This window comes from Elephantulus edwardii, unplaced genomic scaffold, assembly GCF_000299155.1.
Source record: "Elephantulus edwardii isolate Elephantulus edwardi_28Jun2011 unplaced genomic scaffold, EleEdw1.0 scaffold00165, whole genome shotgun sequence".
NCBI lineage: Eukaryota > Metazoa > Chordata > Mammalia > Macroscelidea > Macroscelididae > Elephantulus > Elephantulus edwardii.
Window position 1 is genome coordinate 7,180,785 of NW_006399915.1, and position 26,488 is coordinate 7,207,272.

A 26,488-nucleotide genomic window follows, 5' to 3' on the forward strand; every position below is an offset into this window, starting at 1 on the left:
TAGTACCTTCTGGTTCTGAGTTCATGTGGAGGACCACAGATACCAGAAAAATTAACACAGGCAGCAGCTAATTGTAAACTTGCTGAGCTATTTACTTAGCTGTTACTTTACTAGGGATTAAATTTGCCTTTGTTATTGCCATGAGAATATCTACACAATAGTCTGCTAAAGAATAAGCCAAACCAAATTATTCCAGGTTCAGGCCATCTAAGGCTACCCTAGATCAACCAATAGTGAGTTGACCCCCAAGAAAAATGTGCATGATCTGCCAAGACTAACAGAACTGCCTGCCAGGCCCAGCTCAAATTAAATGAACCTTATAGATTCAAAACTTACGGTGGTTGAGTCTGAATCTACTCATAGTTGACTCTAATGCATTTTCACGGACTGTAAATTTCACAGGAGGAGACTGTCCATCTTTCTCATGCAGAACAGCTGGTGGACTCAAATAACCTGCCTTTGGTTTGGCAGTGCAACTTCTTACCTCCTTGGCCACAAGTCTTGAGTCCAATAGAGTAGGGCTCTAAAGGAATGCTTATTGTTACATAGTATTTAGGTTTTGGATATTTGTCATAAAACTTTATTGTGGTAATAGATAACTGATAACACACATTATCAGGTCCATCCCAGTTAATCACTCTATCAAGAATGAAACTAAGGAATGGTAGTGAAATCTGTGATAAGCCATCCAGATCCTAACTTCACCTTTCAAATGAAGCCACTTGAAATATTGGCAACTGAGTCCTCTTCTGAGAGTCTTTTTCGATAGCAGAGACAAAATTCAATCACTAATAAAGGGAAGCAGTGACTACTTAGAAAAACTGGCTCCCTTTTCCATACCACAATGAAAAGCATTTAAACTGCACAGCAGTTTGAATTCTTGCCTATTCTAATTTATTGTATTGGGCATATGGCCAGAAGGAACCAGTCCCTAAAGAAAGACATCATGCTGGGAAGAGTGGAAGACCCCAGATGATATGGATTAACACAGTAACTGGGGTACTGAGGGTACGTGTGTCAGAGTTAGACTGGCTCAGGATAGGTCAGGGTTCAGAGTTATTATACATACAATCACCATGAATCACAGGTGACTCGATTGCACATAACAACAACAATAACAGAATAACTATAATTTCTGAGAACACTTCTCATTAACTTTTTGCACACAAATCTCAGAGTTTCTGTGTTCATTTTTCCAAGGCACTCCATCCATGACAAACTTCAAGAAAGGGCACAACTTGCTCAAGTTCATGCAGCTAGTTCATGGTAGAGTGAAAGTTAGAACTCAGATAAGATCATCTTACTCCTGTCTAGTGCTCTCGCTCCTCTATCCCTGAACACCTCACTCTCAAAGGTAGAGAAGACCCAGGACTAAGGTCTAAGCCACACTTAGTTCTGCTAGAGTGTAGCAAGAAACCAATTTTATAGTCTGGTTTCTCCTTTCAACCAAAATACTTTCCAAAATGTTTCAAACAAACATCAGACAAAAAAAGGTCTGCATTCCCAGACTACAAAAATGGCATCATCCCAATTGAATGCTTGTGCTGAGCAGGAGAATCTGCCAACGGATGACAGTAAATTCACTCATCAGCACTGGATCTAACGAGTACCGTGCAACTCTATAGCAAGTCAAATTCTGTGCTGGGCCAAATGCTGAGGAAGCTGCATGGTACAAAGCCAGTTCTCATCTCCAGCAACCACTCTTGCCATGGGTCTCAGTTACACTTTGCACCCTGCGTATATCAGGTCTGGGTGAATAAGAGGTTCTCTCTGTGAAAACAATGGAGAGTTGGCAGTTTTGTGTTAAATTTATCCAAGTCCTGTCACAACTCTCTAGGTCTCATCAAGGCCTCCAGGACTTAGAATTAAAAAAAAACAACAAAAAAAAAAACCCCAAAAAACTAATGAAACGTCCTATAAACTGTCTATATGCTACTGACTCAGCTTAAATGATTCAAAGATCCAGGTCAGTTGTATGGTTAGATTTGGCCATTCCACACAGTCTCTTCCCTTCATGCCTAGGATTATTGAAGTAGTGGTTAAGGGCAGCCTAGTGTAAGGAGCTGTGCTGCCATTCAAGAGGCACAGAGTTGGAATCCACCAGCTGCTCTATGGAATAAAGATGAGTAATTTCTTCTGGTGTGATTTACTGCCTCTGAAAACCCACTGGAGACTCAGCTATGAGTCAGTTCTGACTCAATGGTATACAGCAACAACAACCAGAGAGAGTGAGATCTGTTGCATGCTGGTAAGGACTTATCTCTGAGTGAATGTGGAATGTTTACCTAGATCCTCATCTGGCAAGATCCCCTGCCGTAAGTCAGTAGTCAGATTCAGATAGTAGTAAGTTTCTTTGTGTATTTGTCCTTTCATATTAGACTATTGATAACAAGGCACTGCAGAAACATTCAGGTTAAATTCTTATTGTTGTTGTTGTTAGGTACCATTGAACTAACTACAACCCATAAGAACCCTATGAAAACCAGACTGAAGTCTTATCCTGTACCATTCTCCCAGTTTTCACCAAACTCAAGCCTATGGTTGCAGTCACTGTGCCAATCCATCTCATTGACAATCTTCCTCTCTTTTCTGCCGATCCTCAACTTTTCTCAAGATGATATCTTTTTCCAGGGATTGGTGCCTCCTGACAACATGCCCAAAGTATGTGGAATACAATTTCACAATCTTGCTAGCAAGGAGCACCCTGGGTTGCACTTTCTCCAACACAGATATGTTTATTTGTTCTTTTGGTAGTATGAGTTATCCCATATTCTTCATCAACACCGTCAATCTTCCTTGATTCATTGTCCAATTTTCAAATGTGCACGAAGCAACTGAAACTACTACAGCTTGCTTGGAACAGGTGAATATTAGTCTTTAAATTGACATCCTTGCTCTTCAGGATTTTAAAGAGGTCCTTGTTGGCAGATGACCCCAATGCAACACATATTTTGATATCTTAATTGCTGCCACTGTGGGTGTTGATTATGGATCTAAGTAAAATTAAATCGTTGACCATATCATTCTTCTCTTCATCTTTCATGATTTTTGCCTATTGCTTTCCTAAGCTGTCCCACTACCCTTCCAAGCATAATGTCCTTCTTTAAGGATTAGTCCCTTCTGGCCACATGCTCAACGTATGTGAGACAGAACTTCAGAATCCTTGCCTCCAAGGAGCAACTTGGTTTCACTCTCCCAGAGAAAGACCTGTTTGTTCTATTGGCAGTCCATGATATGTTCAATACTCTTGCAGCACCACAACTCAATGGCATGGATTCTTCTTCTGTCATCCCTAGTCATTGCCCAGCCCTCTGATGCACAGAAAGTAATTGTGAAGACCATAGCCTGAATCAGACCTCTCCAAATTATTAAAGAATGTTCATATATTAGGTATTTTTAATAAAATGTATTTGTAAAGTATTTAAAATAGAAGTATCCTATTCAAGAAATTATACAGACGGATAATTAGTTGTGATTTGAGTATATCTGGAGGCAAAGACTCTAACAGAGCTGCACTACTTTTATCTTAAAAATCTCTTTGAGGGGAGCTCTGGTGGCCTAGTGGCAAGAAGCTGCACTGCAATCCCAGAGGCATATGGTTCGAATCCATCAGATGCTCTGCCAGGGAAGGAGGGACAATCTTCTCCTGTACCAGTCCGACCTGATTTGATGGTACACACACAAATAATAATAAAATAAAAATTTAAAGAAAACCAACAATTTAAAAAAAAATCTCTTTGATATGACTGAGCAATGCACAGTTAGGATGACCCTGCTTGTGGTGATAAGACTTAGTTCCTTTAGGCTATAAACAGACAAATTCTAATGGCCTGGGTGTGATCTTCTTGATTCAATTTTATTTTATATTTTATTTTATAACATCATCATTATCCTACCTTCTTTAGCCCTGTGGGATGAGAGATTGGATTGGATCATTGATGGAGTTAGCTGGTTATTTTTCATATCGAAGCTGGTGTTGAGGCCCTAGTATTCATGAGCAATTTGTCTGTTGGTGAAGAATAATATCCCAGAAAGGGGATATCATATTTACAGTTACTGAGAATATAAATTCGGAGTATAATGAAGAGTGAGATAAACTAGCTAAGACATTCTGAGTCATCCAGGTCACAAGTAGCCTTATATGAAATACCCAAGAATTTGAGTTTTATCCTATAAGTTAGTAGCTTCCTACCTAAGAACATATAAAATGCAAATTCCCAGGTATCACCACCAGCAATTCTGGTTCAGGTGGTCTGGACCCAATAATTGTAATCTTAATAAGCACCTAATTTTAATAAGGTGATTGTGATGAAGATGTAAGTGGCTCATACTTTAAAAAACTGCCAGAGGAGACAGGGAATGAGTGAAACTATGGGAGAGGCTGATGTGGTCAGAAGACATTGACGGAATGGTTGAAATTAGGAATGGGAGAACAAGAAGGAAAGAAACCATGAACGTTATAGAAAAGAAGCAACAGAAGCTTTGAACACAGCAGTTGCCACAGAGCTGGAATTTAATAAGTTGTAATTAAGCCTTATCAATTTGAGAAGCTAGGCTTGATGAAAAGCATGTGCTGCCCAGATCTCTTTTCACTCTAGAAAGTGAATCACCTTAAAATGTATTCATCGCACAGGAGGAAATTGCCCATCCTTCTCTTATGGAGCAACTGGTAGATTGAAACCGCATACCCTTGGGATTGCAGCACAGCTTCTTGCCACCAGTTAACCAGTGCTGCTAGGTCACCAGAGTTCCCTTATTTATATAAAGAGTGCCTATAAATTAAGGTGAAAAACAACACTGACACAACAGAAAAGTGAGCACTGGGCACTAAACAAGAGATATATGTATATTTCATAAATTTATGAAAAGATCTTAAATCATGCTCATAAACATGAATGCAAGATAACACTAGTCTACATTAAGACATAATTTTTAATATACCTGATTGGTCAAAGGTTTGATCATTATTGGAGAAGTTTGGAAAAAGAGATACTCTTATGTTGTTGTTGTTAGTGCCGTTGAGTCATAGATGACTCATAGTGACCCTATGAACAAAAGACCTGAAGTTACTTGTGTAACTTTGGTCATTTCTCCATGTTCATAGAGTTTCTTGAGGCAAGCCATTTCAGAAGTGGATGCTACTCCTGCTTCCAAGCTTAAGTTAACCAGGAAGTTCCCCCAAACACTGTCCACCAAGGGTAACCATTATCACATTTGACACATCAGTGTCACCACAATGTTTAGCATCACAACAACCACAAGTTACCTCTGTACAGCACTGCACAGACCACTGCTATACTTTGCTAAAGAACTCCTTACTGAAGAAGATCAAAGATTACAGACTTTTGTATGAATTGCATCTCAACATAAAGAAAACAAAAGTCTTCACCAAAAGACAACATCATTACAGATGGAGAAAAGATTGAAAGATTGAAGTACTCAAAGATTTTATTTTACTTGGATCCACAGTCAACATCTAGCAGTCAAGAAATCATTGCTTTGAGAAAAATATGTCAAAAGACTTAAGTTCTAAAGAGCAAGGATGTAAATTTAAAAACTACTGTGCACCTGATCCAAGTTATAGTATTTTTAGTAGCTTCCTATGCCTGTGAAAATTGGGCAATCAATAAAGATGACAGAATGAAGATTGATGCTTTTGACAATACCGTCTCAGACAAGGGTTTCATAACAAAAGTTTACAGAATCCTATAGAACCTGTACAAGAAAAAGATTGATAGCCCAATTATAAAATGGGCAAGAGACATGGAAAAACTTTTCACAGAGGAAGACATTTGGATGGCCAACAGACACATAAAGAGATGCTCAAAATCACTGGAAATAAGAGAGATACAAATTAAAACCACAATGAGATACAATCTTACCCCAAAAGCAGTGGAAAAGTTTAATAGGACAATAAGCAATAAATGTTGGAGAGAATGTAGAAAGATAGGAACTCTAAAATACCTTTGGTGGCATTGTAAAATGGTACAACTCTGGGAAGCAGTTAGGTGCTTCCACAAAAAGCTGAACATAGAAATTTCATATGACCCAGCTATTCCACTACTAGGAATATACCCCAAGGAAATTACAACTGAGACACAAATGGAGGTTTGCACACCAATGTTCATAGCAGCATTTTTCACCATCACAAGAACATAGAGATGACCCAAATGTTCAACGACAACTGAATGGATTGAGAAATTGTAGTACATTCACATGATGGAATATTATGCAGCACTCAGGAGCAATGGTTTTGAAAATTATTACATGACTTGGGAGAAACTGAAGTTTTATGCTGAGTGGAATAACTCAGTCTCCTAAGGATAAATACTGCATATGACAATTATTATAAAAACAGAAGGATAACTAGTAAAACTTGGAGAGGGATTCAAGGGGAGAAGGAGTGGGAACAGAGGGGTAGGGTGGGCAGAGGAAAATCATAGGGTCATACTATTTAGTGAGTGGAGGGAGTGGGGGTAAGGTAAATGGGAAAGATCTGGTGGATCACACTGAATGAAGGATAGTGTGAAACACAAGGTATATGAACTTCGAATGCAAACCAATGTAAAATTTAAAAAAAAATAAAAAAGAATTGATGCCTTTGAATTGTGTTGGAGAAAACTATTGAATACCATGTTTTCTTGGCACAAGAACAAACAAAACTGTTTTGGAAGAAGTGTAACCAGGGTGTTTCTTAGAGGTAAGAATGATGAAACTTGATCTCACATCCTTTGAGCATCTTGTCACCAGTCCTTAGACAAAAACATCATTCTGGGGAAGGTGGAGGGTCAGTAAAAGAGAGGAAGACCTTTAACAAGCTGGACTGACAATGACTGCAACAATGGATTTGAGCATGCCAGAGACTGAGAGGATGGCACTGGTGCGGCAAGGTTCTGGCCTAGTGTTCACAGGGCCACTGTGAGTAGTTGTCAACTTGATGGTATCTATCAACAAACAACACACTTTGCTGATTAACCCACTGCTAGCAAGTTGATTGTAATTCATAGAAACCTTCTATTTGGATTTTGAGGCTGTAAAACTCTTTGGGAGGAAACGTCTCATCTTTCTTCTACAGGGAAGCTGGAGGATTCAACCATTGACCTGTCCTTTTAGTTATACCAACATATAACTGCTTCACTAGAGCTCCTTACTTTGCTGATGGTATTATGAAATAGTACAACATGTACAGACAGAAACTTGGATATATACCCAAACTAGACATATTTTGCTTTGATTTTAGGAATTCTACTTCTTAGAATCTATACTGAAGATACACTCAGTTATATAGTGTGACATATCAACAAGATTCTTAATTGTGAAAGATATTCAAATAATAAAATACTGAAAACAGGTTGTCTAGTAACAAAGGACAAGCTGAATAAACTATACTACAATCTCACAATGGTTTAATTAAAGAATGATAAAATCTCCATGTACTGATAGGGAAGAATCTCCAGGAAATTGTTAAAGAAAAATGTACAAGGTGCAGAAATAGTGGATATAATATGTTATATTTGTGTAAATGAATCCCTTGGTAGCACAAATATTCAACTATTAGTCAGAAGGTTGGTGGTTCGAACCACACAGTGGTACCTAGGAAAACAAGTCTGATAACTGCTTCCTAAATAAAGGTAACAGCCTTAAAAACCCCATGGAGCTTATGAAACACCAGTCTGCTCTGTAAATTTCCACTCAAGCCACAATAAAAGGTTAAAACAAAAACAAACCCCAATGCAGCCGTGTACCCATGGACTTGCCACGATATGGAATCAACTAAAAACAGCAGCAACAACAAGATTTTGTATAAATATAGGAGAATATAAGTATTTTTAATTTGCATAAAGAACACTAAAGGAATATAAGAGATACAAGGACTCATATAAATGATTCCGTGTAATAAGAGGAGAGCCTAGAAGGGTAAGCAAGTCAGGGAAGAATGCAAGCTTAATATGTGTATGCCATTTAATATAGCTCTGACTTGCAACACAAACCATGTCCCCTATCTAAAATATCTTTATAGAATAATTACTGTTCCAGAGATTTATTCACTTTTAAAAGTCCTTTAATTAAATCTCTTTTCAAAGTTCTGTAAAATTTCCAATTTTCTGAATATTGCAATTGGAAGAGCTCCTCCCTCCACCCTGTCCTTGGGACACTTATTTTGCACATTTGAGTTACCAGGCACTTTTTAAGCCTTTATTGTCAGAGGCTCATCTTGACACTGATGTGCTAGATGTTAAAGGTAGTTAGGGTGGTGGAATTGAATGATTTAACATTTTAGGAGAAGGTTTTCTAGTCTCTAGGGCACAGAACGGTTGATAAGAAAAGACTGAATAAATAGAGCAGCGAATGTCTGCACATCTGAGTAACTCAGTTTCTCCTCCCCAGTGAGGGTGGCATGATCAACAGAAGGCAGCTTCCAAGCCTTGTCAGCACTGATGAAAGGAGGAATTGAGGAGAAAGGGTCAATTTTTCAAGACTGCTCCTGAGAGAAAGTGGGTTTTAGTACTTACTGATTCTTATCATTCCAAGATTTGCCCACAAAGAACAATTTTCTTCAATAAGGTCAAAGACCTTATTGTTTCAAGCTACACATAGTCTGTCAGCCTGTTGTTGTTGTTATATGCCACTGAGTCAACTTTGACTCACAGCAACACTATGCACAATAGCTATGAACCCTGTTCCTTCCTGAGCCAATCTCACTACCTTTTACACGCTTTACGGTCATTACCCCAGTTATTGTGTTAAATCATCTCAACAGGGGTCTTCCTCTCCTGCGCTGTCCCTCCACCCTTCTGAGCATGATGTCCTTCTCTAAGGACTGCTCCTTCCTGGTCACATGGCCAAAGTATGTTAGATGGAGCTTCAAAATCCTTGCCTCCAAGGAGCAACTTGGTTTCACCCTCTGTAATACCGATCTTGGCAGTCCATGGTATGTTCAATACCCTTCTTCTTTGCCACAATTCAAAGACATCAGTTCTTTTTCTGTCATCGTTGGTCATTGTGCAGCTCTCTGCTGCATCAAGTAATTGTGAATCCATGGCCTGGATCAGGTGCACCTTAATCTCTAAACGTAACATCATTGCCCTTCAGCACTCTGGAGAGGTCTCTGACAGCAGTTTTTCCTTTTCTTTTGATTTTGGGACTGCTGGTGTCAAGAGTGTTGATTGATTATGGAGTTGGGCAAGCTGAAATTGTTAATAATCTCAGGCTCCAACTATCATGTCATGAGGCTGACAACAGGCAGCCTAGTGGTAAGGGATTGTACTGCCAATTCAAGGGCACATGGTTCAAATCCACTAGCTGCTCCATGGGAGAAAGATAAGAAATTTCCTCTGTGCGATTTGCAGTCTCTGAAAACCTACTGGAGGGGCAGCTAAAAGTCAGTTCTGACTCAAAAGCACCTAACAACCACACAGTCCAGGAAGGGCACTCTGGCAGCCTAGTGAAAAGGAGTTATGCAGCTAACCAAAACGTAGTTAAAATCCACGAGGTGCTCTGCTGGAGAAAGATGGACAATGTCATCCCATGTGATTTATAATTTCTGAAAAACCTCATAGAGGGTCTGCCATGAATTCGTTCTGACTCCATGACACATAACATCAATAGCAAAAACCACCTGTAAAGCTGTAGTCCTTGGCACTGCAGCATGTTTTGCTACTAACCACAATGTGACAGCTCAAATTTACTGGTCACTCTTGGGGGAGGGATGGGTACTTTCTTCCTGTTAAGATTTATAGCCTTGGAAACATATGTTGTTGTTGTTGTTGTTGTTGTTGTTGTTGTTGTTGTTATGTGCCATCGAGTCGTTTGTGACTCATAGCGACCCTATGCACAACGGCCCTAAACCCTGCTCTAGCCTGCACCAACTGCACTGCCTCTGACACACCCATCCCGATTACCCCAGTCACCAAATCAATCCATCTCATAGAGGGTCTTCCCCTCCTGCGCTGTCCCTCCACCCTCCCAAGCATGATGTCCCTCTCCAAGGACCCGTCCCTCCTGGCAACATGTCCAAAGTATGTCAGACGAAGCCCCAGAATCCTTGCCTCCAAGGAGTAGCTTGGTTTAATCCTCTCCAAGATAAATATGTTTGTTTTCCTGGCAGTCCAGGGTACATTCAGTACCTTTCTCCAGCACCACAGCTCAAAAGCATCCACTCTCCTTCTGTCCTCCCTAGTCATTGTCCAACTCTCTGATGCATAACAAGCGATTGCAAATACCATGGGCTGTATCAGGCGCACCTTAGTCTCCAGAGAGACACTGTTACTCCTGAGTACCTTTGAGAGGTCCCTAACAGCAGACTTTCCCATTGCGATACGCTTTTTGATTTCCTGACTGCTGGTGCCAAGAGTGTTGACTGTGGAGCCGAGCAAACTGAAGCTGTGAACACTCTCAATCTCTTCGTCATCCATCCTGACGCTGCCAATTGGTCCAGTGGCGAGAATCTTTGTCTTCTTGACATTGAGCCTCAGTCCATACTGAAGGCTGCAGTCCTTGACCCTTCGCAGCAAGCGCATGAGGTCCTCCTCAGTTTCAGCAAGCAGGGTTGTATCATCTGCATAACGCAGATTGTTAATAGATCTTCCACAAATCCTGATGCCACAATTCTCCTCATAGAGCCCAGTCTCTCGGATAATCTGCTCTGCATACATGTTGAAAAGGTATGGAGACAGGATACATCCCTGGCGTACACCCTTCTCAATTTTGAACCATGCAGTGTTACCCTGCTCTGTTCTGACTACTGCCTCTTGGTCCAAGTATAGGTTTCGCATTAGCACAATTAAATGTTCTGGGATTCCCATTCTTCTCAGAGTCAGCCCCAGTTTGTTATGATCCACACAGTCAAATGCCTTTGCATAATCAATGAAACACATATAGACATTCTTCTGGTATTCTCTGCTTTCAGCCAAGATCCATCTAGCATCAGCAACAATATCTCTAGTACCAAGACCCCTTCTAAACCCAGCCTGGACTTCTGGCAGTTCTCTGCTGATGTACTGTTCCAGTCGTTTTTGGATAATCTTCAGTAGAATCTTGCTTGCATGTGAAGTCAATGATATTGTTCTGTAGTTTCCACACTCAGTTGGGTCGCCCTTCTTTGGGATGGGAACAAATATAGACCTCTTCCAGTCAGTTGGCCAAGTGGTTGTTCTCCAGATTTCTTGGCACAACTTGGTGAGCACATCCAGGGCAACATCTGGAGAACAACCACTTGGAAACATATAGTCTCTATGAGTTGGAATCAACTCAACGACTGACAAGTAAGCTGGGTTTGTTTTTTTTTTTTAGGTAGATGGTAGAAAAGTATTCTGTTGCTTTTACTTATAAGTTATTTAAAATTCAATCTATGAGTTCCTTCCTTGTGAAATTTAGGCATCAACACCTTCCTCTCCTTGTTGCTTTGTTTAATCTCCACCAAATTTTCTACATCTTTTTTTTATCAATTGCCCTTAAATTCTTCTTCCTTCAAAAGACATTATCAAAGTATTTTATTTGCCTTTACGTCATCCTAGGTGCATTCCAACCCTCAAAATTGGTGATCAAATACCAGTGTCAAACTATCTTTCATCTCTGTTTTGCTAAGAAAGAAATATATTTATTCTATTCATTTGCCACTTATCTTTTCATTCTATAACAAAGTACCTGTAGCCAGAGACTCTTCTTATTTATTGTCCACTGTTGTTGTGTACAATTGAGTTGGAATAGACCCATAGCTGACCTTATGGTGGGTTTTCAGAGGTAGTTTAATCACACAAGAGGAGATTGTCCATCTTCCACAAGAGCAAGTGGTTTTGAACAACATACCTTTGTGATTGCAACATAGCTTCTTACCACCAGGTCATGAGAGCTCCCTATCATCCATATGAAAATCTAATCCACACTTTTAAGACACACACACTTGACATTTAAGATGTGACAAGGTGGTAAGAAATTGTGCTGCCAACCTAAAGGTACATGGCTCAAATCCACCAGCTACTCCACAGAAGAAAAATAAGTAATCATCCCTCTCCAATTTTCTCCCTCTGCAAAACCACTGGAGAGTCAGTTCTGACTCAACAGTACAAAGCAAATATTAACAAATAAGAATGTGTTTATATGTTATATCATTTTAAACCTTGCACATAATAGGCACTGTGTCCACTAAATGTGATGGGTTATTTCTCAATAGAATTTGCTAAAGTATACAGAATTTTTTTAAAGGGGATATTTAGGGTGAACTTTCTAGTGTTTGTAAGTCTATCACTAACATTGCAAATGCATTGAGCAAGGTATTCCAACTGGTGAGTACAGCCCACAGCTGCAACTGAATGTAGGCTGCCTGCTTGCAAGGTCCAAAAAAAAAAAAAAAAGAAAAAAGTTGGACGAACAGAGGGCTCTTGATTTATTTTTGAAGAAAGGAAGGCCACCCGATAGATTTCCAGCTGTAAATCGGTCAAGGCTGGAGCTTGGTTCACTGAAACCATGATTCAAGCCAATTCTTATTTTCCCATGGCTGACTCTGAGCCTTGGCTCAAAGCACTACAGTCTTTCCCATAAGGCTAACCTGGGACATGACACCAAGAAAGAAAGGCCTTCCAGGAATTAGATGAGGAGCAAAATAAAAGGCCTCCAAACTTGGGCCAGGCTGCCACTCAGTGAGGCAAACACCCAAATCACAATACCTGGTTCCCAATAAGGCAGAAAAGAAAATCTTAGCTCCTTTCCAAATCAGCTCCTCTCCAACTCACAGCCAATCCAGATGCCCAGAAAACAGCAGGATTATGCTAAAAAATTTGCCAAGACAACACTAGATGCTCGTAATAGTTAGAAGAATAGAGACATTGAGGTGGAAAATGTAATGATTTTTCCAAACTTTGGGAAGTTTAAGGATACCTTCTATCAGAAATAAGGGTGGTGAGGAACACATTTGACACTGAGAACACCTGGTGTAACTTGCACCATGTGGCAGTGCCAGGCTTTGTGCTGGAGTATTTCCTTCCTCTCCAGACATCTGGGTTATTGTTAAAATCACTGGCTCATGCTACTATTTGGAAATCCAGAAAGCAAATGGTTTGAATTTTAGCTAACCACTAAACATTTGACTTCATAGCATTGTCTTTTGGGTTTTTATTTAATCCCCAGGAGTAGGAATGCAGCCTGGTCTAGTGAGGACCCATGGATCAATACTGTAGGTGGGAGAAATTACAAATATTTTGCAATTTCAAATTCTCTAGGACGTCTGTGACCTAGTGGCAAGAAGCTGTGCTGCAACCCTGAAGGCATGCAGTTCAACTCCACCGGCTGCTCTGCATGGGAGAAGAATGAGCAATCTCCTCCCATGCAATTAACTGCCTCTGAAAACTAGCCAGAGGGTCAGCTATGGGTCATTTCCAACTCTACAGGACACAGCAACACGTTTCTGAGGAGTCACTTGGATAGTACAGTTAGGTGTTCAGCTTCCCGTCAGAAGGTGACAGAGACAGATGAGTCTGGCAATCTGCTTCTGAAAGGTCACGGCCTTGAAACTCCATAGAGCACATATTACTCTACAAACATGTGGTCATCAAGAATCAGAGTCAACTTGATAGCAACTGGTTTGGTTTGGGTTCGGTTGTCCCTGTCACAGCTCACTGACTTCCAGTTCCCTGTCCAATCAAGTCGGGGGATGATGAAGGTCATAGTAATACTATTTGCCTAATGGATGCCTACTATGCAACAAGCATGCACACACATTGTATCATCCTCTAAAGTGAGACTTAGAAGGTGATTTGGTTAAGATCGTACAATAATTAAATTGTGGCTCTGAATTTGAACTCTTCCTTTGACTCCAAGACCTCTCTTGTGCCTCTCATAGATGTTCATGTCTTTTATTGTTGTTTTTGTTAAGGACAATGTCTTTTTGGTTTCCCCCTTCTCTCTCCCAAACATACACAAAGCACAGCTCATAGATAAACCAATCAGCAATGCACAGGGATTTACAATGGGACTAAAGAGGATGCCGTTTCTTTTCCTATGGAGATATTTCAGGAGAAGGTGAACAAATAAAAGAGGGAAAACTCGAGCTGTCAAGTCACTTCTGACTAGAAGAATAGACCTGTGTTTCATGGGGTTTTCAGGCTGAGTTTTTAAAATTTAAAATTTAAAAAATTTAAAATTGTTGCTAGGCCTTTTTTAAAAGGTGCCTCTGAGTGGATGCAAACCTTCATTTAACAGCAAGTATGTTAATCATTGCACCACTAGGGGGCTCCCATAGTAGAGAATGCATTCAGGAATGAAATTTTTAAAAAGAAGAGAGTCCTCAAAATGGACTGCTATAAAAATAAAGTGGGTGGGTTAAACGATGAATTTCTGACTATGAGGCTTGACTATTCACACTAAATCTTGCAATGTTCCCAAGAGAATTGCAATAACTTAGATCTCAGCTGTCCAACACTGAGCTGTATGCTTCACGCCTTTCACATGCATCATTAATATGAAAAATTGTGAAAACTCTAAATTCAGCCAAGTTCTGCTTTCCAAAAGCACTCGGGCACAGTTCGCTCCCTACTTTCAGTGGCTTTTGATTTATCTTAACTGCTTTGCTCAGCCCTGGTTAATCCCCCTCCCCACCCCCCATGACAGAAGTCAAGTGCTTCCAAGGGTCTGGAAGTCCCCGTCTGTGCATGAGTCACCTGTAGGAGGATCAGATGACGCTGCTCACAAGGCAAAAAGACTCTGAATCCAAAAGAGTCTCAGTACCTCGCTCATGCTCCTCCCATTGCATTACCTTTCTTGGTTTTTTCCATTTTATTGACTTTCAAACCATAAAAGTGTTTGTATGTTTTTTGTTTGCCAGTACTAAAAAACAAACCTCTACATCACTGTATAAAGAGGCAAGCAAATGGACCTGTTACCACAAGGAAAAAAGACCCTCTGATTATCTGAATTTCTCTTTCGGTTTCCGACCCCACGTTACCCCTGTATAAGTTTATCTCTTTGTTAAATAGAAGAAAAGTAAGAGGGAGAAAAATGTTAGCAAACCTAGCTGGAAATGGTCAATTTTCATGGAGCTGTTGCTGACAGGGCCGAAGATAGTGATGACGGAGATTTTCCGGGTGGCCATCTTGCAAAAACTTTCCAGATATTCATCTCGCTGTTGCACGTACATGTTGTTCTCAGACTTAGGAGCCGTGATCAGCTGCAGGGGATGAAGGCAGCATAGATTAATTCATCGTGATCGTGTCACACTAAGATAAGCAAAACACTGAGAGAACGATTTAGAGGGCCAGCAGTCGTTGGCATCTCAACTATTAACCTGCTGGACGTTTAAGAAAATTAGAAACAAGAGAGAAATATTTGTAAATAACTTTCCACACAACTTGCCGTTTTCTGATCAGTCTCGCTATTATGCTTTTATTACTTCATTCCCCTGGGTCTTGGTTGTCTCATTTGTGAACTCTGTACAGGAGTACTTATTTTGCAAGACTGACTATGAGCATTACACGATAATTTGGCACATAGCAAGTGCTCAGTAAGTGTTATTTCCCTTCCCTCATTTGACCTTGCTCGTCCTGATGGGTTAATCAGATACTTATGGATTCTGATCAGACATTCACTGATTTAGTAGTTACTACTACTACAACGCCACATTCAACAGGGTTTTACAAGCAAACCTTGGGCACAAAGGGAAGTTCTAAGGTTCAGAATTTTTTCTTTTTTTAAAAAATTTATTAATTTTATTGAACATTTACATAGACTTTGGATTTCCATTCATTCATTATTGCATTTTTCTCCCTGCCGACCCCCCCCTCAGTTCACTCTTCTCTTTGAAAAGTAAAAGAAAAATTCTTTCATATACAATCCCCCCCACTGCCACCCTGAGTACACTCCACTATGCAATCTTCATTCTGGACTCTTGTTGTAACTGTAATACCCAATCATATATCACTTTTAAAGTGTTCCCTCCCTCATCTGTTTCAATGCAATATACATAATTTACCCAATTTTTCTGTCTCATGCCAACCCTGATGTCAGTCCTGTTCTACAACAGTGGCACTATGCAGTATTTGTCCTTTTGTGACTGAGATATTTCACTCAGCATAATGTCCTGCAGGCTCACCCATTTTGAATAATATTGTATGAGTTCCTTGTTTTTCAATGCAGCGTAGTATTCTATTGTGTGAATATACCACAGCTTCTCTATCCATTTGTTTGTTGACGGGCACTTAGTTTGTTTCCAACCCTTTGCTATTGTGAACAAAGCCACAATAAACATGGGTGTGCATATATCTGCCTGGGTGGCAATTATGGTTTCTTTAGAAATTAAAACTTCTTTTAGAATTTTTTCATTTACTCTCAGAGAAATTTTCTAGGATGAGTTTGAGGCTTATGCTATGTCAAAGAAGATGTTCACTCTCACAGAGTGCTTATATATAGAGTGTCTTCTGGGAATCTTTAGATACTGGAAGGTGGTTTTGATTCTTTCAGTTTAGCCTGCTGTCTGAATTTAGGTCTGGCATTTTTCACTTTGACCCTTATCTTCCACCTCAGAAAGTCTCACTCTTGTGCAGTAAAAGCTCCTAACTTCTTCAGAGGAAAAAGATTAAAGACAGAGAAATGGAAAGAGATGTTTGACTCACTAGCCATTTGGGGAAATATTTGTATTTCACATAAAATAGGAAGACCTCTGCATTTTAGAGAGTCGAACTTGAGTCAAAAGTACGTAACAACAATGACAATTGGAATCTCTTGTGAGTTAGGAGGTAAGGAGTTGCACTGCCAAACCAAACCATGTGGTTTGAATCCACCATCTGCTCTGCTCCTTGGGAGAAAGATGAGCACTCTCCTGTGCGATTTACCGCCTTGGAAAACTCACTCCGTCGCTCTGGTGGCTCAATGGTGGGTCAGCTCTGAGTTGATTCTGACTTGGTGGCACATAACAACAACAACAACTTTAATCCATGAATGTTGCTGTGTTTTTTTTCCTCGAACCTAAGTATTTTCCACCCCCTTGATAATTTTATTGATAGATATATTTTTAAACCGTCAGCTGTTTAATCTTCTTACTGTGAGCTGAATGAAAGTTCACAAAGCCACCTGGTTTTTCTTTTTTCATTCAACTAAGAGAGGAAGACCCCTGATGAGACGGAGCGATTCATTGACTGGGGTAATGGGAGTAGGTGTGTCAGAGACAGTGATGTTGGCACAGGATAGAACAGGTTTGAGGGCTCTTGTACATAGGTCACTATGAGTCGCAAGCAACTCAACAGCACATAACAACAATTCATATATGCTTTGTTTTATAACATTAACTATGTGTACAATAAAATGACACTTTTTCTATTTTCTCCCAGCAATTCTTACCTTCCCCAGCCCTTTAACGCTACCTCCTGTGTTCAGAGCTCTATACGGGGGCAAGTGCTTCTTTCTTAACCTTATATGGTTAGTTAGTCAAAGAAATGAGCATCACTCCCTTGATTATTTTAGACTCCTTTTTTTGAATCTTCTCCAGTATCACCAGCTTTTTCTGAGCTGAAATCAGAACTGTGTGGCTCTATGCTCTGAGTCACGGTGCTATTCAACCTGGAAGTGGAAAGATGAGTGTTTCGTTCTTATCATCTCTCCTGACGGTGACCACACTCTGAACTAATGTTTGCAATGGACACTTGCATAATTTACCCTTTGCTGATTCATCACTGAGCTCCTAGGTAAGACCCTTTAAATTCTTCACCCCTGAACGTTGTTTTTACATATGACCATCTTCTAATTTACCAGGCACTTAGTCTTCTTACCCATCTAGCCTTATAAAATATTTCTGCTGTCTAAAATACCAATTACAGTCAGATCAGCTCAGACCCCTTATTTGTCAGATTAGAGCTATGCTACAGAGGTCTTTATAAGGTGAATTTTTCCACCATGGAAGTGGGTTATAGGGCTTTTATTGAAAAGTGTTTCTAAGTGGACTCAAACCTTAAATTTTCTGTTAAAATTAAAATGTGTTAACAATTTGCACCACCTAGTTTGACATTCTTCAGAGAAGAAAACATATTGTTAAACCTTTTCCAAACATTTTATAAAATATACTTATTGAATCCAAGCCCCGCTGCTTATTTTTCCCTGTTGGAGATAATGTTTATTGCTATACGTAGGTTTTTCCCTTTCAAGGTTTCTCTATATAAAACAAAATAGAATCTCTCATGGAAATGAAAATGTGGACAACAGCCTTTGAGTGAAACATTAACAAAGGTTTTCTGGTATGAAATTATTTCTTTCCAATAATTTCTTTTAATTAGACACAATCTAGTTTATTTTTTATTTATATGCCTGTCCAGATTGACATGGCCAGTAGGAAATGCTTGTTTTCAGAAACATAATTTGTCAATGGGAATAATAATAATCACTCCCCAAATTTTTTTATATGAGAGTGCATGTGTTTGTGTTACTATGCTACATGCTGTTGAGCGAATTCTATGTTTAAATGCTGGTCCAGAAAGAGATGGTGAGCAGAAAATATCTGTTTTAGAAATGCAATTTCCAAAGGCGTAGAAATAATATTACTTGCATCTTGTTATTTGTACCATTGAGTCAGAACTGACCCTTAGCTGACCCTCCAGCGGGTTTTCAGCGGCAGTATCACAGTGCAGGAGATTGCCCATCCTTCTCCCGCAGCTTGTGGAGCGGCTAGTGGATTCAAACTGTGTGCCTTTGGAATTGCAGCACAGTTTCTTACCATTAGGCCACCAGAGCTCCCTATGGCATTAATCTATTAATATGTGTGTGTGTGTGTGTGCGCGCGCGCGGGCGCTAGGTATTAATGAGTTGGTTCCTATTCATTGAACAGTAGAATGTAACACTACACAGTCCCCCCAATTGTTACCTTTAGGCGCCTTTGTTGCAGCCACTGCTTGTCAATTTGTCTTGTTGATGGCCTTCCTCTTTGTCTTTGTTCCAATATGTGACATGTTTGCTCAAATATATAGCACCTTAGCTTTTTAACACTTTAAAGAAGTGCTTTGCAACAGATTAGCTTTTCAACACTTTAAAGAAGTCTTTAAACACTTTGCTTTTTATAACACTTTCAGTGTCCTCAAAGTGACATTTTTGCTTTATAACATTTTAAATCGGTTGCAACTCATTTGTCCAAAACAGTTACATCATTTGATTTCTTGTCTGCTATTTTCATGGTTGTTGATTGTAGATTCAAGAAAATTGGAAGACTTAATAACTTCCATTATTTCTCTGTTTAGCATAGTAGGAATTGCTGCTTATTGGCACAGTTGTAAAGACATTTTCTGCATATTGAGGTACAATCCATACTGAAGGTTGTAATCTCTGATTTTCATCACTACATGCTTCATATCCTCTGCACCTTCAGAAAGCAAGATTGTGTCATTTTGCATCTCACAGATGTTGATAAGTCTCCCTTCAATCTTGATACTTTTATAGTACAGCTTCTTGGATTACTTGTTTAGCATACATGTGGCCAGGTCTGGTGAAAAGATGCTATCTTGGGGCACACTTTTCCTGGTTTTAAACCATGCAGTGTCCCCTTGCTCTGTTTAAACAACTGCTTCTTGGTTCATGTTTACGTTTCACATGAGCATAATTAAATGTTCTGGAATCCCTGTTTTTTACAATGTCATTCATAATTTGTTATGGTCAGCGTAGTCGGGTATCTTTGCATGGTCAGCAAGACATGGTAAATATCTTTCTGATATTCTCTGCTTTTTACTAAGATCCGTCAGACACCAACAATGATTTATGAGCTCTTCTGTATCCAGCTTGAGTTTCTAACAGTTCTGTAGCCATGAGCTGATCCAAATATTTTTTCATTATTTTCAGCAAAATTTTTACTTGTGTAAAATAGTAATGATATTATTCAATAATTTCTGTAATCTGTTGGATCAACTTTCTTTTGAATGGGCAGGAACATGGATTTCTTCTAGGCAGTCCGTCTGGCCATTTCAAAGCCAATTTAAGGTGTTTACAAGCAAATAGAGCGATATTATTGTTGGTTTGCTTGTTTGTTTTAATTAGCTATATGACACTTGAAAATATTTCTTCAGGTTTGGATGATAGCCTAAATTTTGCAGTTATATTTTCATTTAGCATATTTTAGGTTTTTCTTTTTGGCTGATCTTTGCTTATAAACACACCATTTTAAAATAAATAAAATTATGTATTAGTGAAAACATAAGACAGTCAAAAATAAAAGAGGAAAATATTTACTGGAAAGGATATTGGACTCCCTAGCAATGAGTCAGAATTGACATGACAGAGCAGGTTTTGCTAGCTTTTTAAATATTTTTCAACTTCTCTCTCTCTCTTTTTGTATTCTAAATTAAGAATCCCTGAGAGGGACAGATAGTTAGCACCCTTGCTGTTAACCGGAAGTTTGCAGTTCAGATTCGCCCAGAGGTAGAAAAAAAATAAACGCCTGGAGATTTATTTCAGGGGGGGGGAAAGCCATTGGAAACCCTGACAGAGCAAAAATTCTACCCTTATATATTTGGAGCCACCATGAGTTGGAATCAATAGAGTGCAACTGGTAGAAATGACGAGTTCCAAAGATAAACTCATATTTAAAATATATTTAGGGGATACCCTGGGTATAGCTGAGTATAACTGCCCAGTGACTAGACAAGGTTCTAGTGGTTAGTGGTAAGGAGTTAAGCTACCAATTCAAATATTCAAGGTTTGCATCCACTGCTCCACAGGAAAAAGATGGACAATTTCCTCCCATGCCATTTATAGCCTCTGAAAACCCTCTGAGCCATTTTCAACTTAATGGCACATAACAACAACATAAATTTATGCATCCATTTGTTCATCTCTCCCGTGAACAACTCTTGAACAGTATTTTAGGAGTCCTCACAACTTCTTTGTATTCTTTCAGACAGTATTCTGTATTTCACCCTTACCCATGTAACTTCTCCCCTGTAGCTCTGCACACAATAGGTTTATGCTATGGATACCCAATAATGATTAGATTGAAATAAATTAAGGTCTGTGGTATTTATTTTCACCTCAGATGTCTTAACCCATTGGTGTGGTGACATTAATTTTGCTCATTTTCTCCATTATCTTTCCCTAGTCCTCTTTTGCTAATTTTCCTTTTAATTCCTACCTTACACAGCTCTTTCTCCCTAGAGCCTGATGTATTGTCACTGCAAAATGAAAGAATTCTTGGACAGAGTAGCACAAAGGGTGACTTAGGTCAAAATTAGAAGGCCGGAATTTGAATTTAAGTCCTAGTTCAAAGCCTTAAGAAGGCCACTTATTCCTCTCTTTGGCCCTTGGCCCTCGCTTTCGACATGACAAAGAAAAGGAGAAACAATGCTTGCACGCCAAAAGGGCCATGGCCACTGTGCAGCCTATTCCCCGCACAAACTGCGCCTGCTGCTTGCCCAAAGGCAAGGCATTTAAGAAGTTGGTAATTTGAAATACAGTAGAGGCAGCTGCCATCAGGGACATTTCTGAAGCGATTGTTTTTGACGCCTATGTGATTCTTCCAAAGCTCTATGTGAAACGGCACTACTGTGTGAGCTGTGCCATTCACAGCAAGGGGTGAGGAACTGTTCTCATGAAGCCAGGAAGGAGCGAACACCCCCACCTTGATTTAGATCTGCAGGTGTTGCCCCACAAACACCAGCAAAGCACATGAAAGGATTTGATTCCTTAAAGACTGAAGAAAAAACTCATCTGAAAATAAAATAGCAATGATACTTTTTTCAAAAGGCCAATTAATCTTATAAATCTCAGCTTTCTCGTCTTTAAAATGGGAACAGCTTCTTTGCAAACCTCATAAAGTTATTGTGAAAAATCAAACAACAAAAAATTGTGAATAGGCCAAGTGGTCCCAAGCATTTATACACTCCCCCCCTTTTTTTTTGAGGGTAAATAGTAATGATAGATTTATTAGTAATTTACATTACCAAAGCACCTTCCTCATTGAAAGGAGATACAGAGAATAGGCCCCTCCTTTGTGAGGGGAATCTATAGCTCATTCTCTGGGCAGACCTTGGTCTCAAGTCTTAGCCGATGAGAAGAAGCTGTGGTGAACCATACACTCATTTCTGCCTTGGAGTAGTTCACTCACATTCCTTCCTCTGCCTTTTCCCAACTCACCTTGCCAACTCACCTTTCCAAGTCCTCTCTCTTTGCTACACCTTATCTAACTCTGAGCCATTCTTCAAGTGCAGCATGTTCTTTTATAATTTTTTCTAGCCGACAATGATCATTTTTAATGATGGTTCTTATTGACTTCAGGGGAGGCCTAGTGGGTTAGTGGCAAAGAGCTATTCTGTCAGTCTAAAAACATGTGCTTCGAATCTACCAGCTGCTCTGTGAGAGAAAGATGGGAAATCTTATGTGTGATTTACTGTCTCTGAAAATCCACTGGAGGGCCAATTGTGAATCAGTATTGACTTAACAGTGCACAACAACAACAAATACTTTAGGAGCTTTGGTGACAATGGGTCAATTAGCGTGGGGGCCAAGGGGGAAAGAAGAAATCAGAAGTCTTCTCTGAAGTTATTTTATGCTTCTGGTCATTTGTCTGCCATCTTGGATCAGACAAGGAATATTTTATTTTGTTGTTTCTATGTGCCATCAAGTCATAGTGACTCTATGTACAACAGCTCTGTACCCTACTCTAGCCTGAATCAACCTTATTGTCTCTGACACAGCTACCCCCATTACCCCAGTCACTGAGTCAGTCCATCAAATAGAGGGTCTTCCTCTCATGAGATGTTCCTCCATCCTCCCAAGCATAATGTCCCTCTCTAAGGACTAGTCCCTCCTTGCAACATGTTCAAAGTATGTTAGATGGAGCCTCGGAATCCTTGCCTCCAAGGAGCAGCCTTGTTTCACCCTCTCTAGGACGAACCTGCTTGCTCTCCTAGCAGTCTTTATACAAAGAAACAAAACTGAAGGCCCACTGGAGAGTCAGCTATGAGTTTGAACTCAATGACAATTGAATTGTCTCTGAAAGGAAACTGAGTAGTGCAATCATTAAGCACTCAGTTGCTAACTGATAAGTTGGTGATTCAAACCTACCGAAGTGTTCTTAGAGGAAAGACATGGTGATATATAGAAGGAAAAAGTCCTGCTCCCTTAAAGATTACGGCCTAGACAGCACTATGGGGAAGATCTACCCCATCACATGGTCACTATGAGTGGGAACAGGGAGCTTCATGACACCGAACAACTTCTAGAGTCCTTGGATAGTGCAAAGAATTAATGTGCTGGCTGCCAACCAGAAGGCTGGCCATTTGAGTCCACCCAGAGATTATTTGGAAGGAAGAACTGATGATCAATGTGCAAAAAAGTCAACCATTGAATATCTTATGGAACACACTTGTACTCTCACATGGATTCTGAGTTTACTTTTTTGAAATATATTTGTGCAACTCATTCAGAATTTCTGGATTTCCTATTATGTTTTATGTTATACTTTATATCCTAAATGAAATTTTAGATGCCTTGAGAGGCTAACGTGCATATCAAGGGGCTGCATGATGCTAGGAGAAACAAATACGGACCCAAGCTTCTTTGGTTACATCAATCACACCGCAGCAGGGGAAAGGGAGAGGGCTCACAGTGGCCTCAGGTTATAAATTTCCAGATTCAGCCTGCAAGCCATTGGTAAAGACCCTCTCTTTTACATCTCATTTGTTCCTTGAATTTACATTAGGGAAAATTGAGACTGTTCCTCTGAGCACATTTCAGAGAGTCTCTCCTCTCTCTATGTCATAGTACTTTTCTAACTTGAATGTATTTCAGATAGTATTTAAAATGGGTTTCCAGTTCCCTCTTCCTAAAAAGAGCATCCTTGAACTTCTCAGTAAACATTGCCTGACAGTTGTGTTTGGCCTTTTTCTAGTTTAGTGGCAATAAATCAAGAAACGTATCATGAATTTAAAATTGTGCTGTGGTTCTTTTTTAGGTGCCTGGTCTAGCTTGTTGGCTCAGTGAGCTTCAGTGGAAAGGGAAGCCTATTTACATGCATGAAGAGAGCAAGCAAGATTGGGAAGATAAGGGTAGGGAGTATTTTCAGTCTTCTTGTTGTTAATAGAGACTCTATAAACAAGAGATTGAAACCTTGCCCTGCCAGGACCATTCTCTGGTCTCCAGTATGCTCAAGCCCATTGTTAAAGTCACTGTGTCAACTCATCTCACTGAGAGTTTTCCTTTCTTTCCTGATCCTGTCCTTTTTCAAGCATGATCCCTGGCGTCCCTTGACAACATGCCTAACGTAAGTGAAATGTAGTTTTAGCATCCTTGCCTCTAAACAGCATCCTGCTTTATGCCCTAGGATCCCTGAATGGTGAAAACTGTTAACACATTCAGTTGCCTAAAATGTTTGTGGTTGGAGTCAATCCAGAGGTAGTTCAGAAAAAACCCTGGATATTTACTTAAAAACAAAAAAATCAAGCTCAAAAACTCATGGCCTGTAAGTCAGAACTGACTTACAGCTGACCCTTCATTAGGTTTCTGAGCCTATAAATTGCACAAGAGAAGACTACCCATTTTTTCCCCCCACAGAACCACCACAGAGGAGCACTCGCCTTTGGAATAACAGCTCAATTCCCTATGGTCTACATGACCAGGACTCCCTAACCCAGACATTAAAAACCCCATAATGTTTAAGTGTCTGAGTTAGTGAAATTCCACTGTAACACACATGGGGTGACCCTGAGTTAGATCTGACTGAACAACTCATTTTGGTTTTAGACTCAAAACATTAGATTTTATTTTTTTACAGGATACGCAAAATGAATATTTACACTATTAAATCTTTAAATTATCTTCTAAATTAAATCAAGCAAGTAGATTGTTTTATCAATATCCAGATTCCTATAAAAAAAGTACTAATCCACTTGAATTACAGGAAATTAAGTTTTTGAAGAATGCTAAAATTTGCACCTGACTTTACAGCCTCTTGTTGATGAGGCAAGTCAGTTGTTCTTGGGCCCCAAAATGATGACTTGTCAGCTGCATTCCTCATAGGTCAATACTTTAGGGATGACTTGTTTATAGTCTAGCCAAAGTCAACCCCACACTGACACCAAATCTTTTGAAGGATTACCGTTAACTGGGATTTAATCTATTGTCTTTGACTGGCTGCTGGAAGAGCCAGAGATTTGCGATGCAGACAACTAGCTGGGCATTAAATGTGGGTAAAAAGCTCACAATTGTAGGAGATCGTCATAAAATAGTAACAATATTTTTTACCATTTATCCAAATAAATTGAGTTCACAATGAACTCTGAAATGTGCAGATGAATTTGCTAAAGGTAAGACCTCTAGGTGGCTCCTTCATTTCAAGGTGTAAGCCTATTTAGAAGCTCCTCCTTTCAGGAGGGTGGGAGGTAAGGATGAAGCAGGAACTTTAAAGTCAAGGATGTGCCACATTTTCTCTAACCATTCTTTTGTTGATGGACACTTGGGTTGTTTCCAATTCTTTGCTATTAAGAAAAAAGCAGCAATAAACATGCATGTGCACATACCTTCTTGGATAGCAGTTATGGTCTTTAGGGTATATTCCCAGTAGTGGAATTGCTGGGTCAAATGGTATTTCTATTTTCAACTATTTGAGGAAGCGCCATACAGCCTTCCACAGTGGTTGCACCATTTTACACTCCCACCAACAGTGAATAAGGGTTCCAGTTTCTCCACAGCCTCGCCAGCATTTGTTTGCTGTTCTGTTGAATTTTGCTATTTTTATTGGGGTGAGATGCTATCTCATAGTTGTTATGATTTGCATCTCTCTTAGAGCTAGGAATTTTGAAAAGAATATATGATTAGGTATTATTAGTGTGACAAGAGTCCAGAATAAGAGCTGCATAGTAAATTGGTCTGTAGGGTGGGCTGTATAACAATGATAGAACTTTTTCCCTAAAGAAAAAAAACAAACTGGGGGAAAGGGGCAGGGAGAAAAATATGCAACAATGAATGAATGGAAATCCAAGTTCTTTATAAATTTACAACAAAATCTCGATTAGAGAGAGAAAAAAAAAAGATGTATGTGCTATATGAACATGGCCGTATACTAGCTACACAACTTGGGCATTTCCTTAACCTAGTCATCTGTAAGATGGGGTTTTAAAAGCCCTTCTTCACAGGGTTATTGTAAGAATTAAAGCTACAAAGAGCTTGCTATGGCCCTTGAATGATATCTTCTCTCTGGTTAAGTTGAGAGAAACTCAGTTTGAGTACATGGGACTGTGATCAGTTTGCTTAAAGGCATCACTTGACTCTGGTCATTTAGACAACAGGGCAAAATAAAGCCTGTCCATGGTTAAGATTAGCCAGGAAAAGAAAAATCATGGGTAACATGATAGGATTGAAATGGAATTGTGCACAAAGACTCTTGTTCCCCCTCCAGTTTGTGAATCAAAAGATTGACCTGTAGCTTCTTCGACACCTTTTTCCTTAGCCACAACCTCTACCTTCATTCCCAGTGCAAGTAATTGATAGTCATCACATAACCTCCCCACCCCCAATATGGTATTGATAAATGTAA

The 26,488-nt window shown here is 39.6% G+C and overlaps 1 protein-coding gene across 1 annotated transcript in view; it reads right to left on the reverse strand.

The window, feature by feature from the left end:
• Window positions 1-26,488, reverse strand: part of CCDC80 (coiled-coil domain containing 80) — a 54,782-nt gene that overhangs the window by 22,634 nt on the left and 5,660 nt on the right. The window contains exon 2 of the mRNA XM_006895347.1: window positions 15,004-15,160. Coding sequence (XP_006895409.1) covers window positions 15,004-15,160 — 157 coding nt within the window. The remainder of the gene's footprint in view (window positions 1-15,003; window positions 15,161-26,488) is intronic.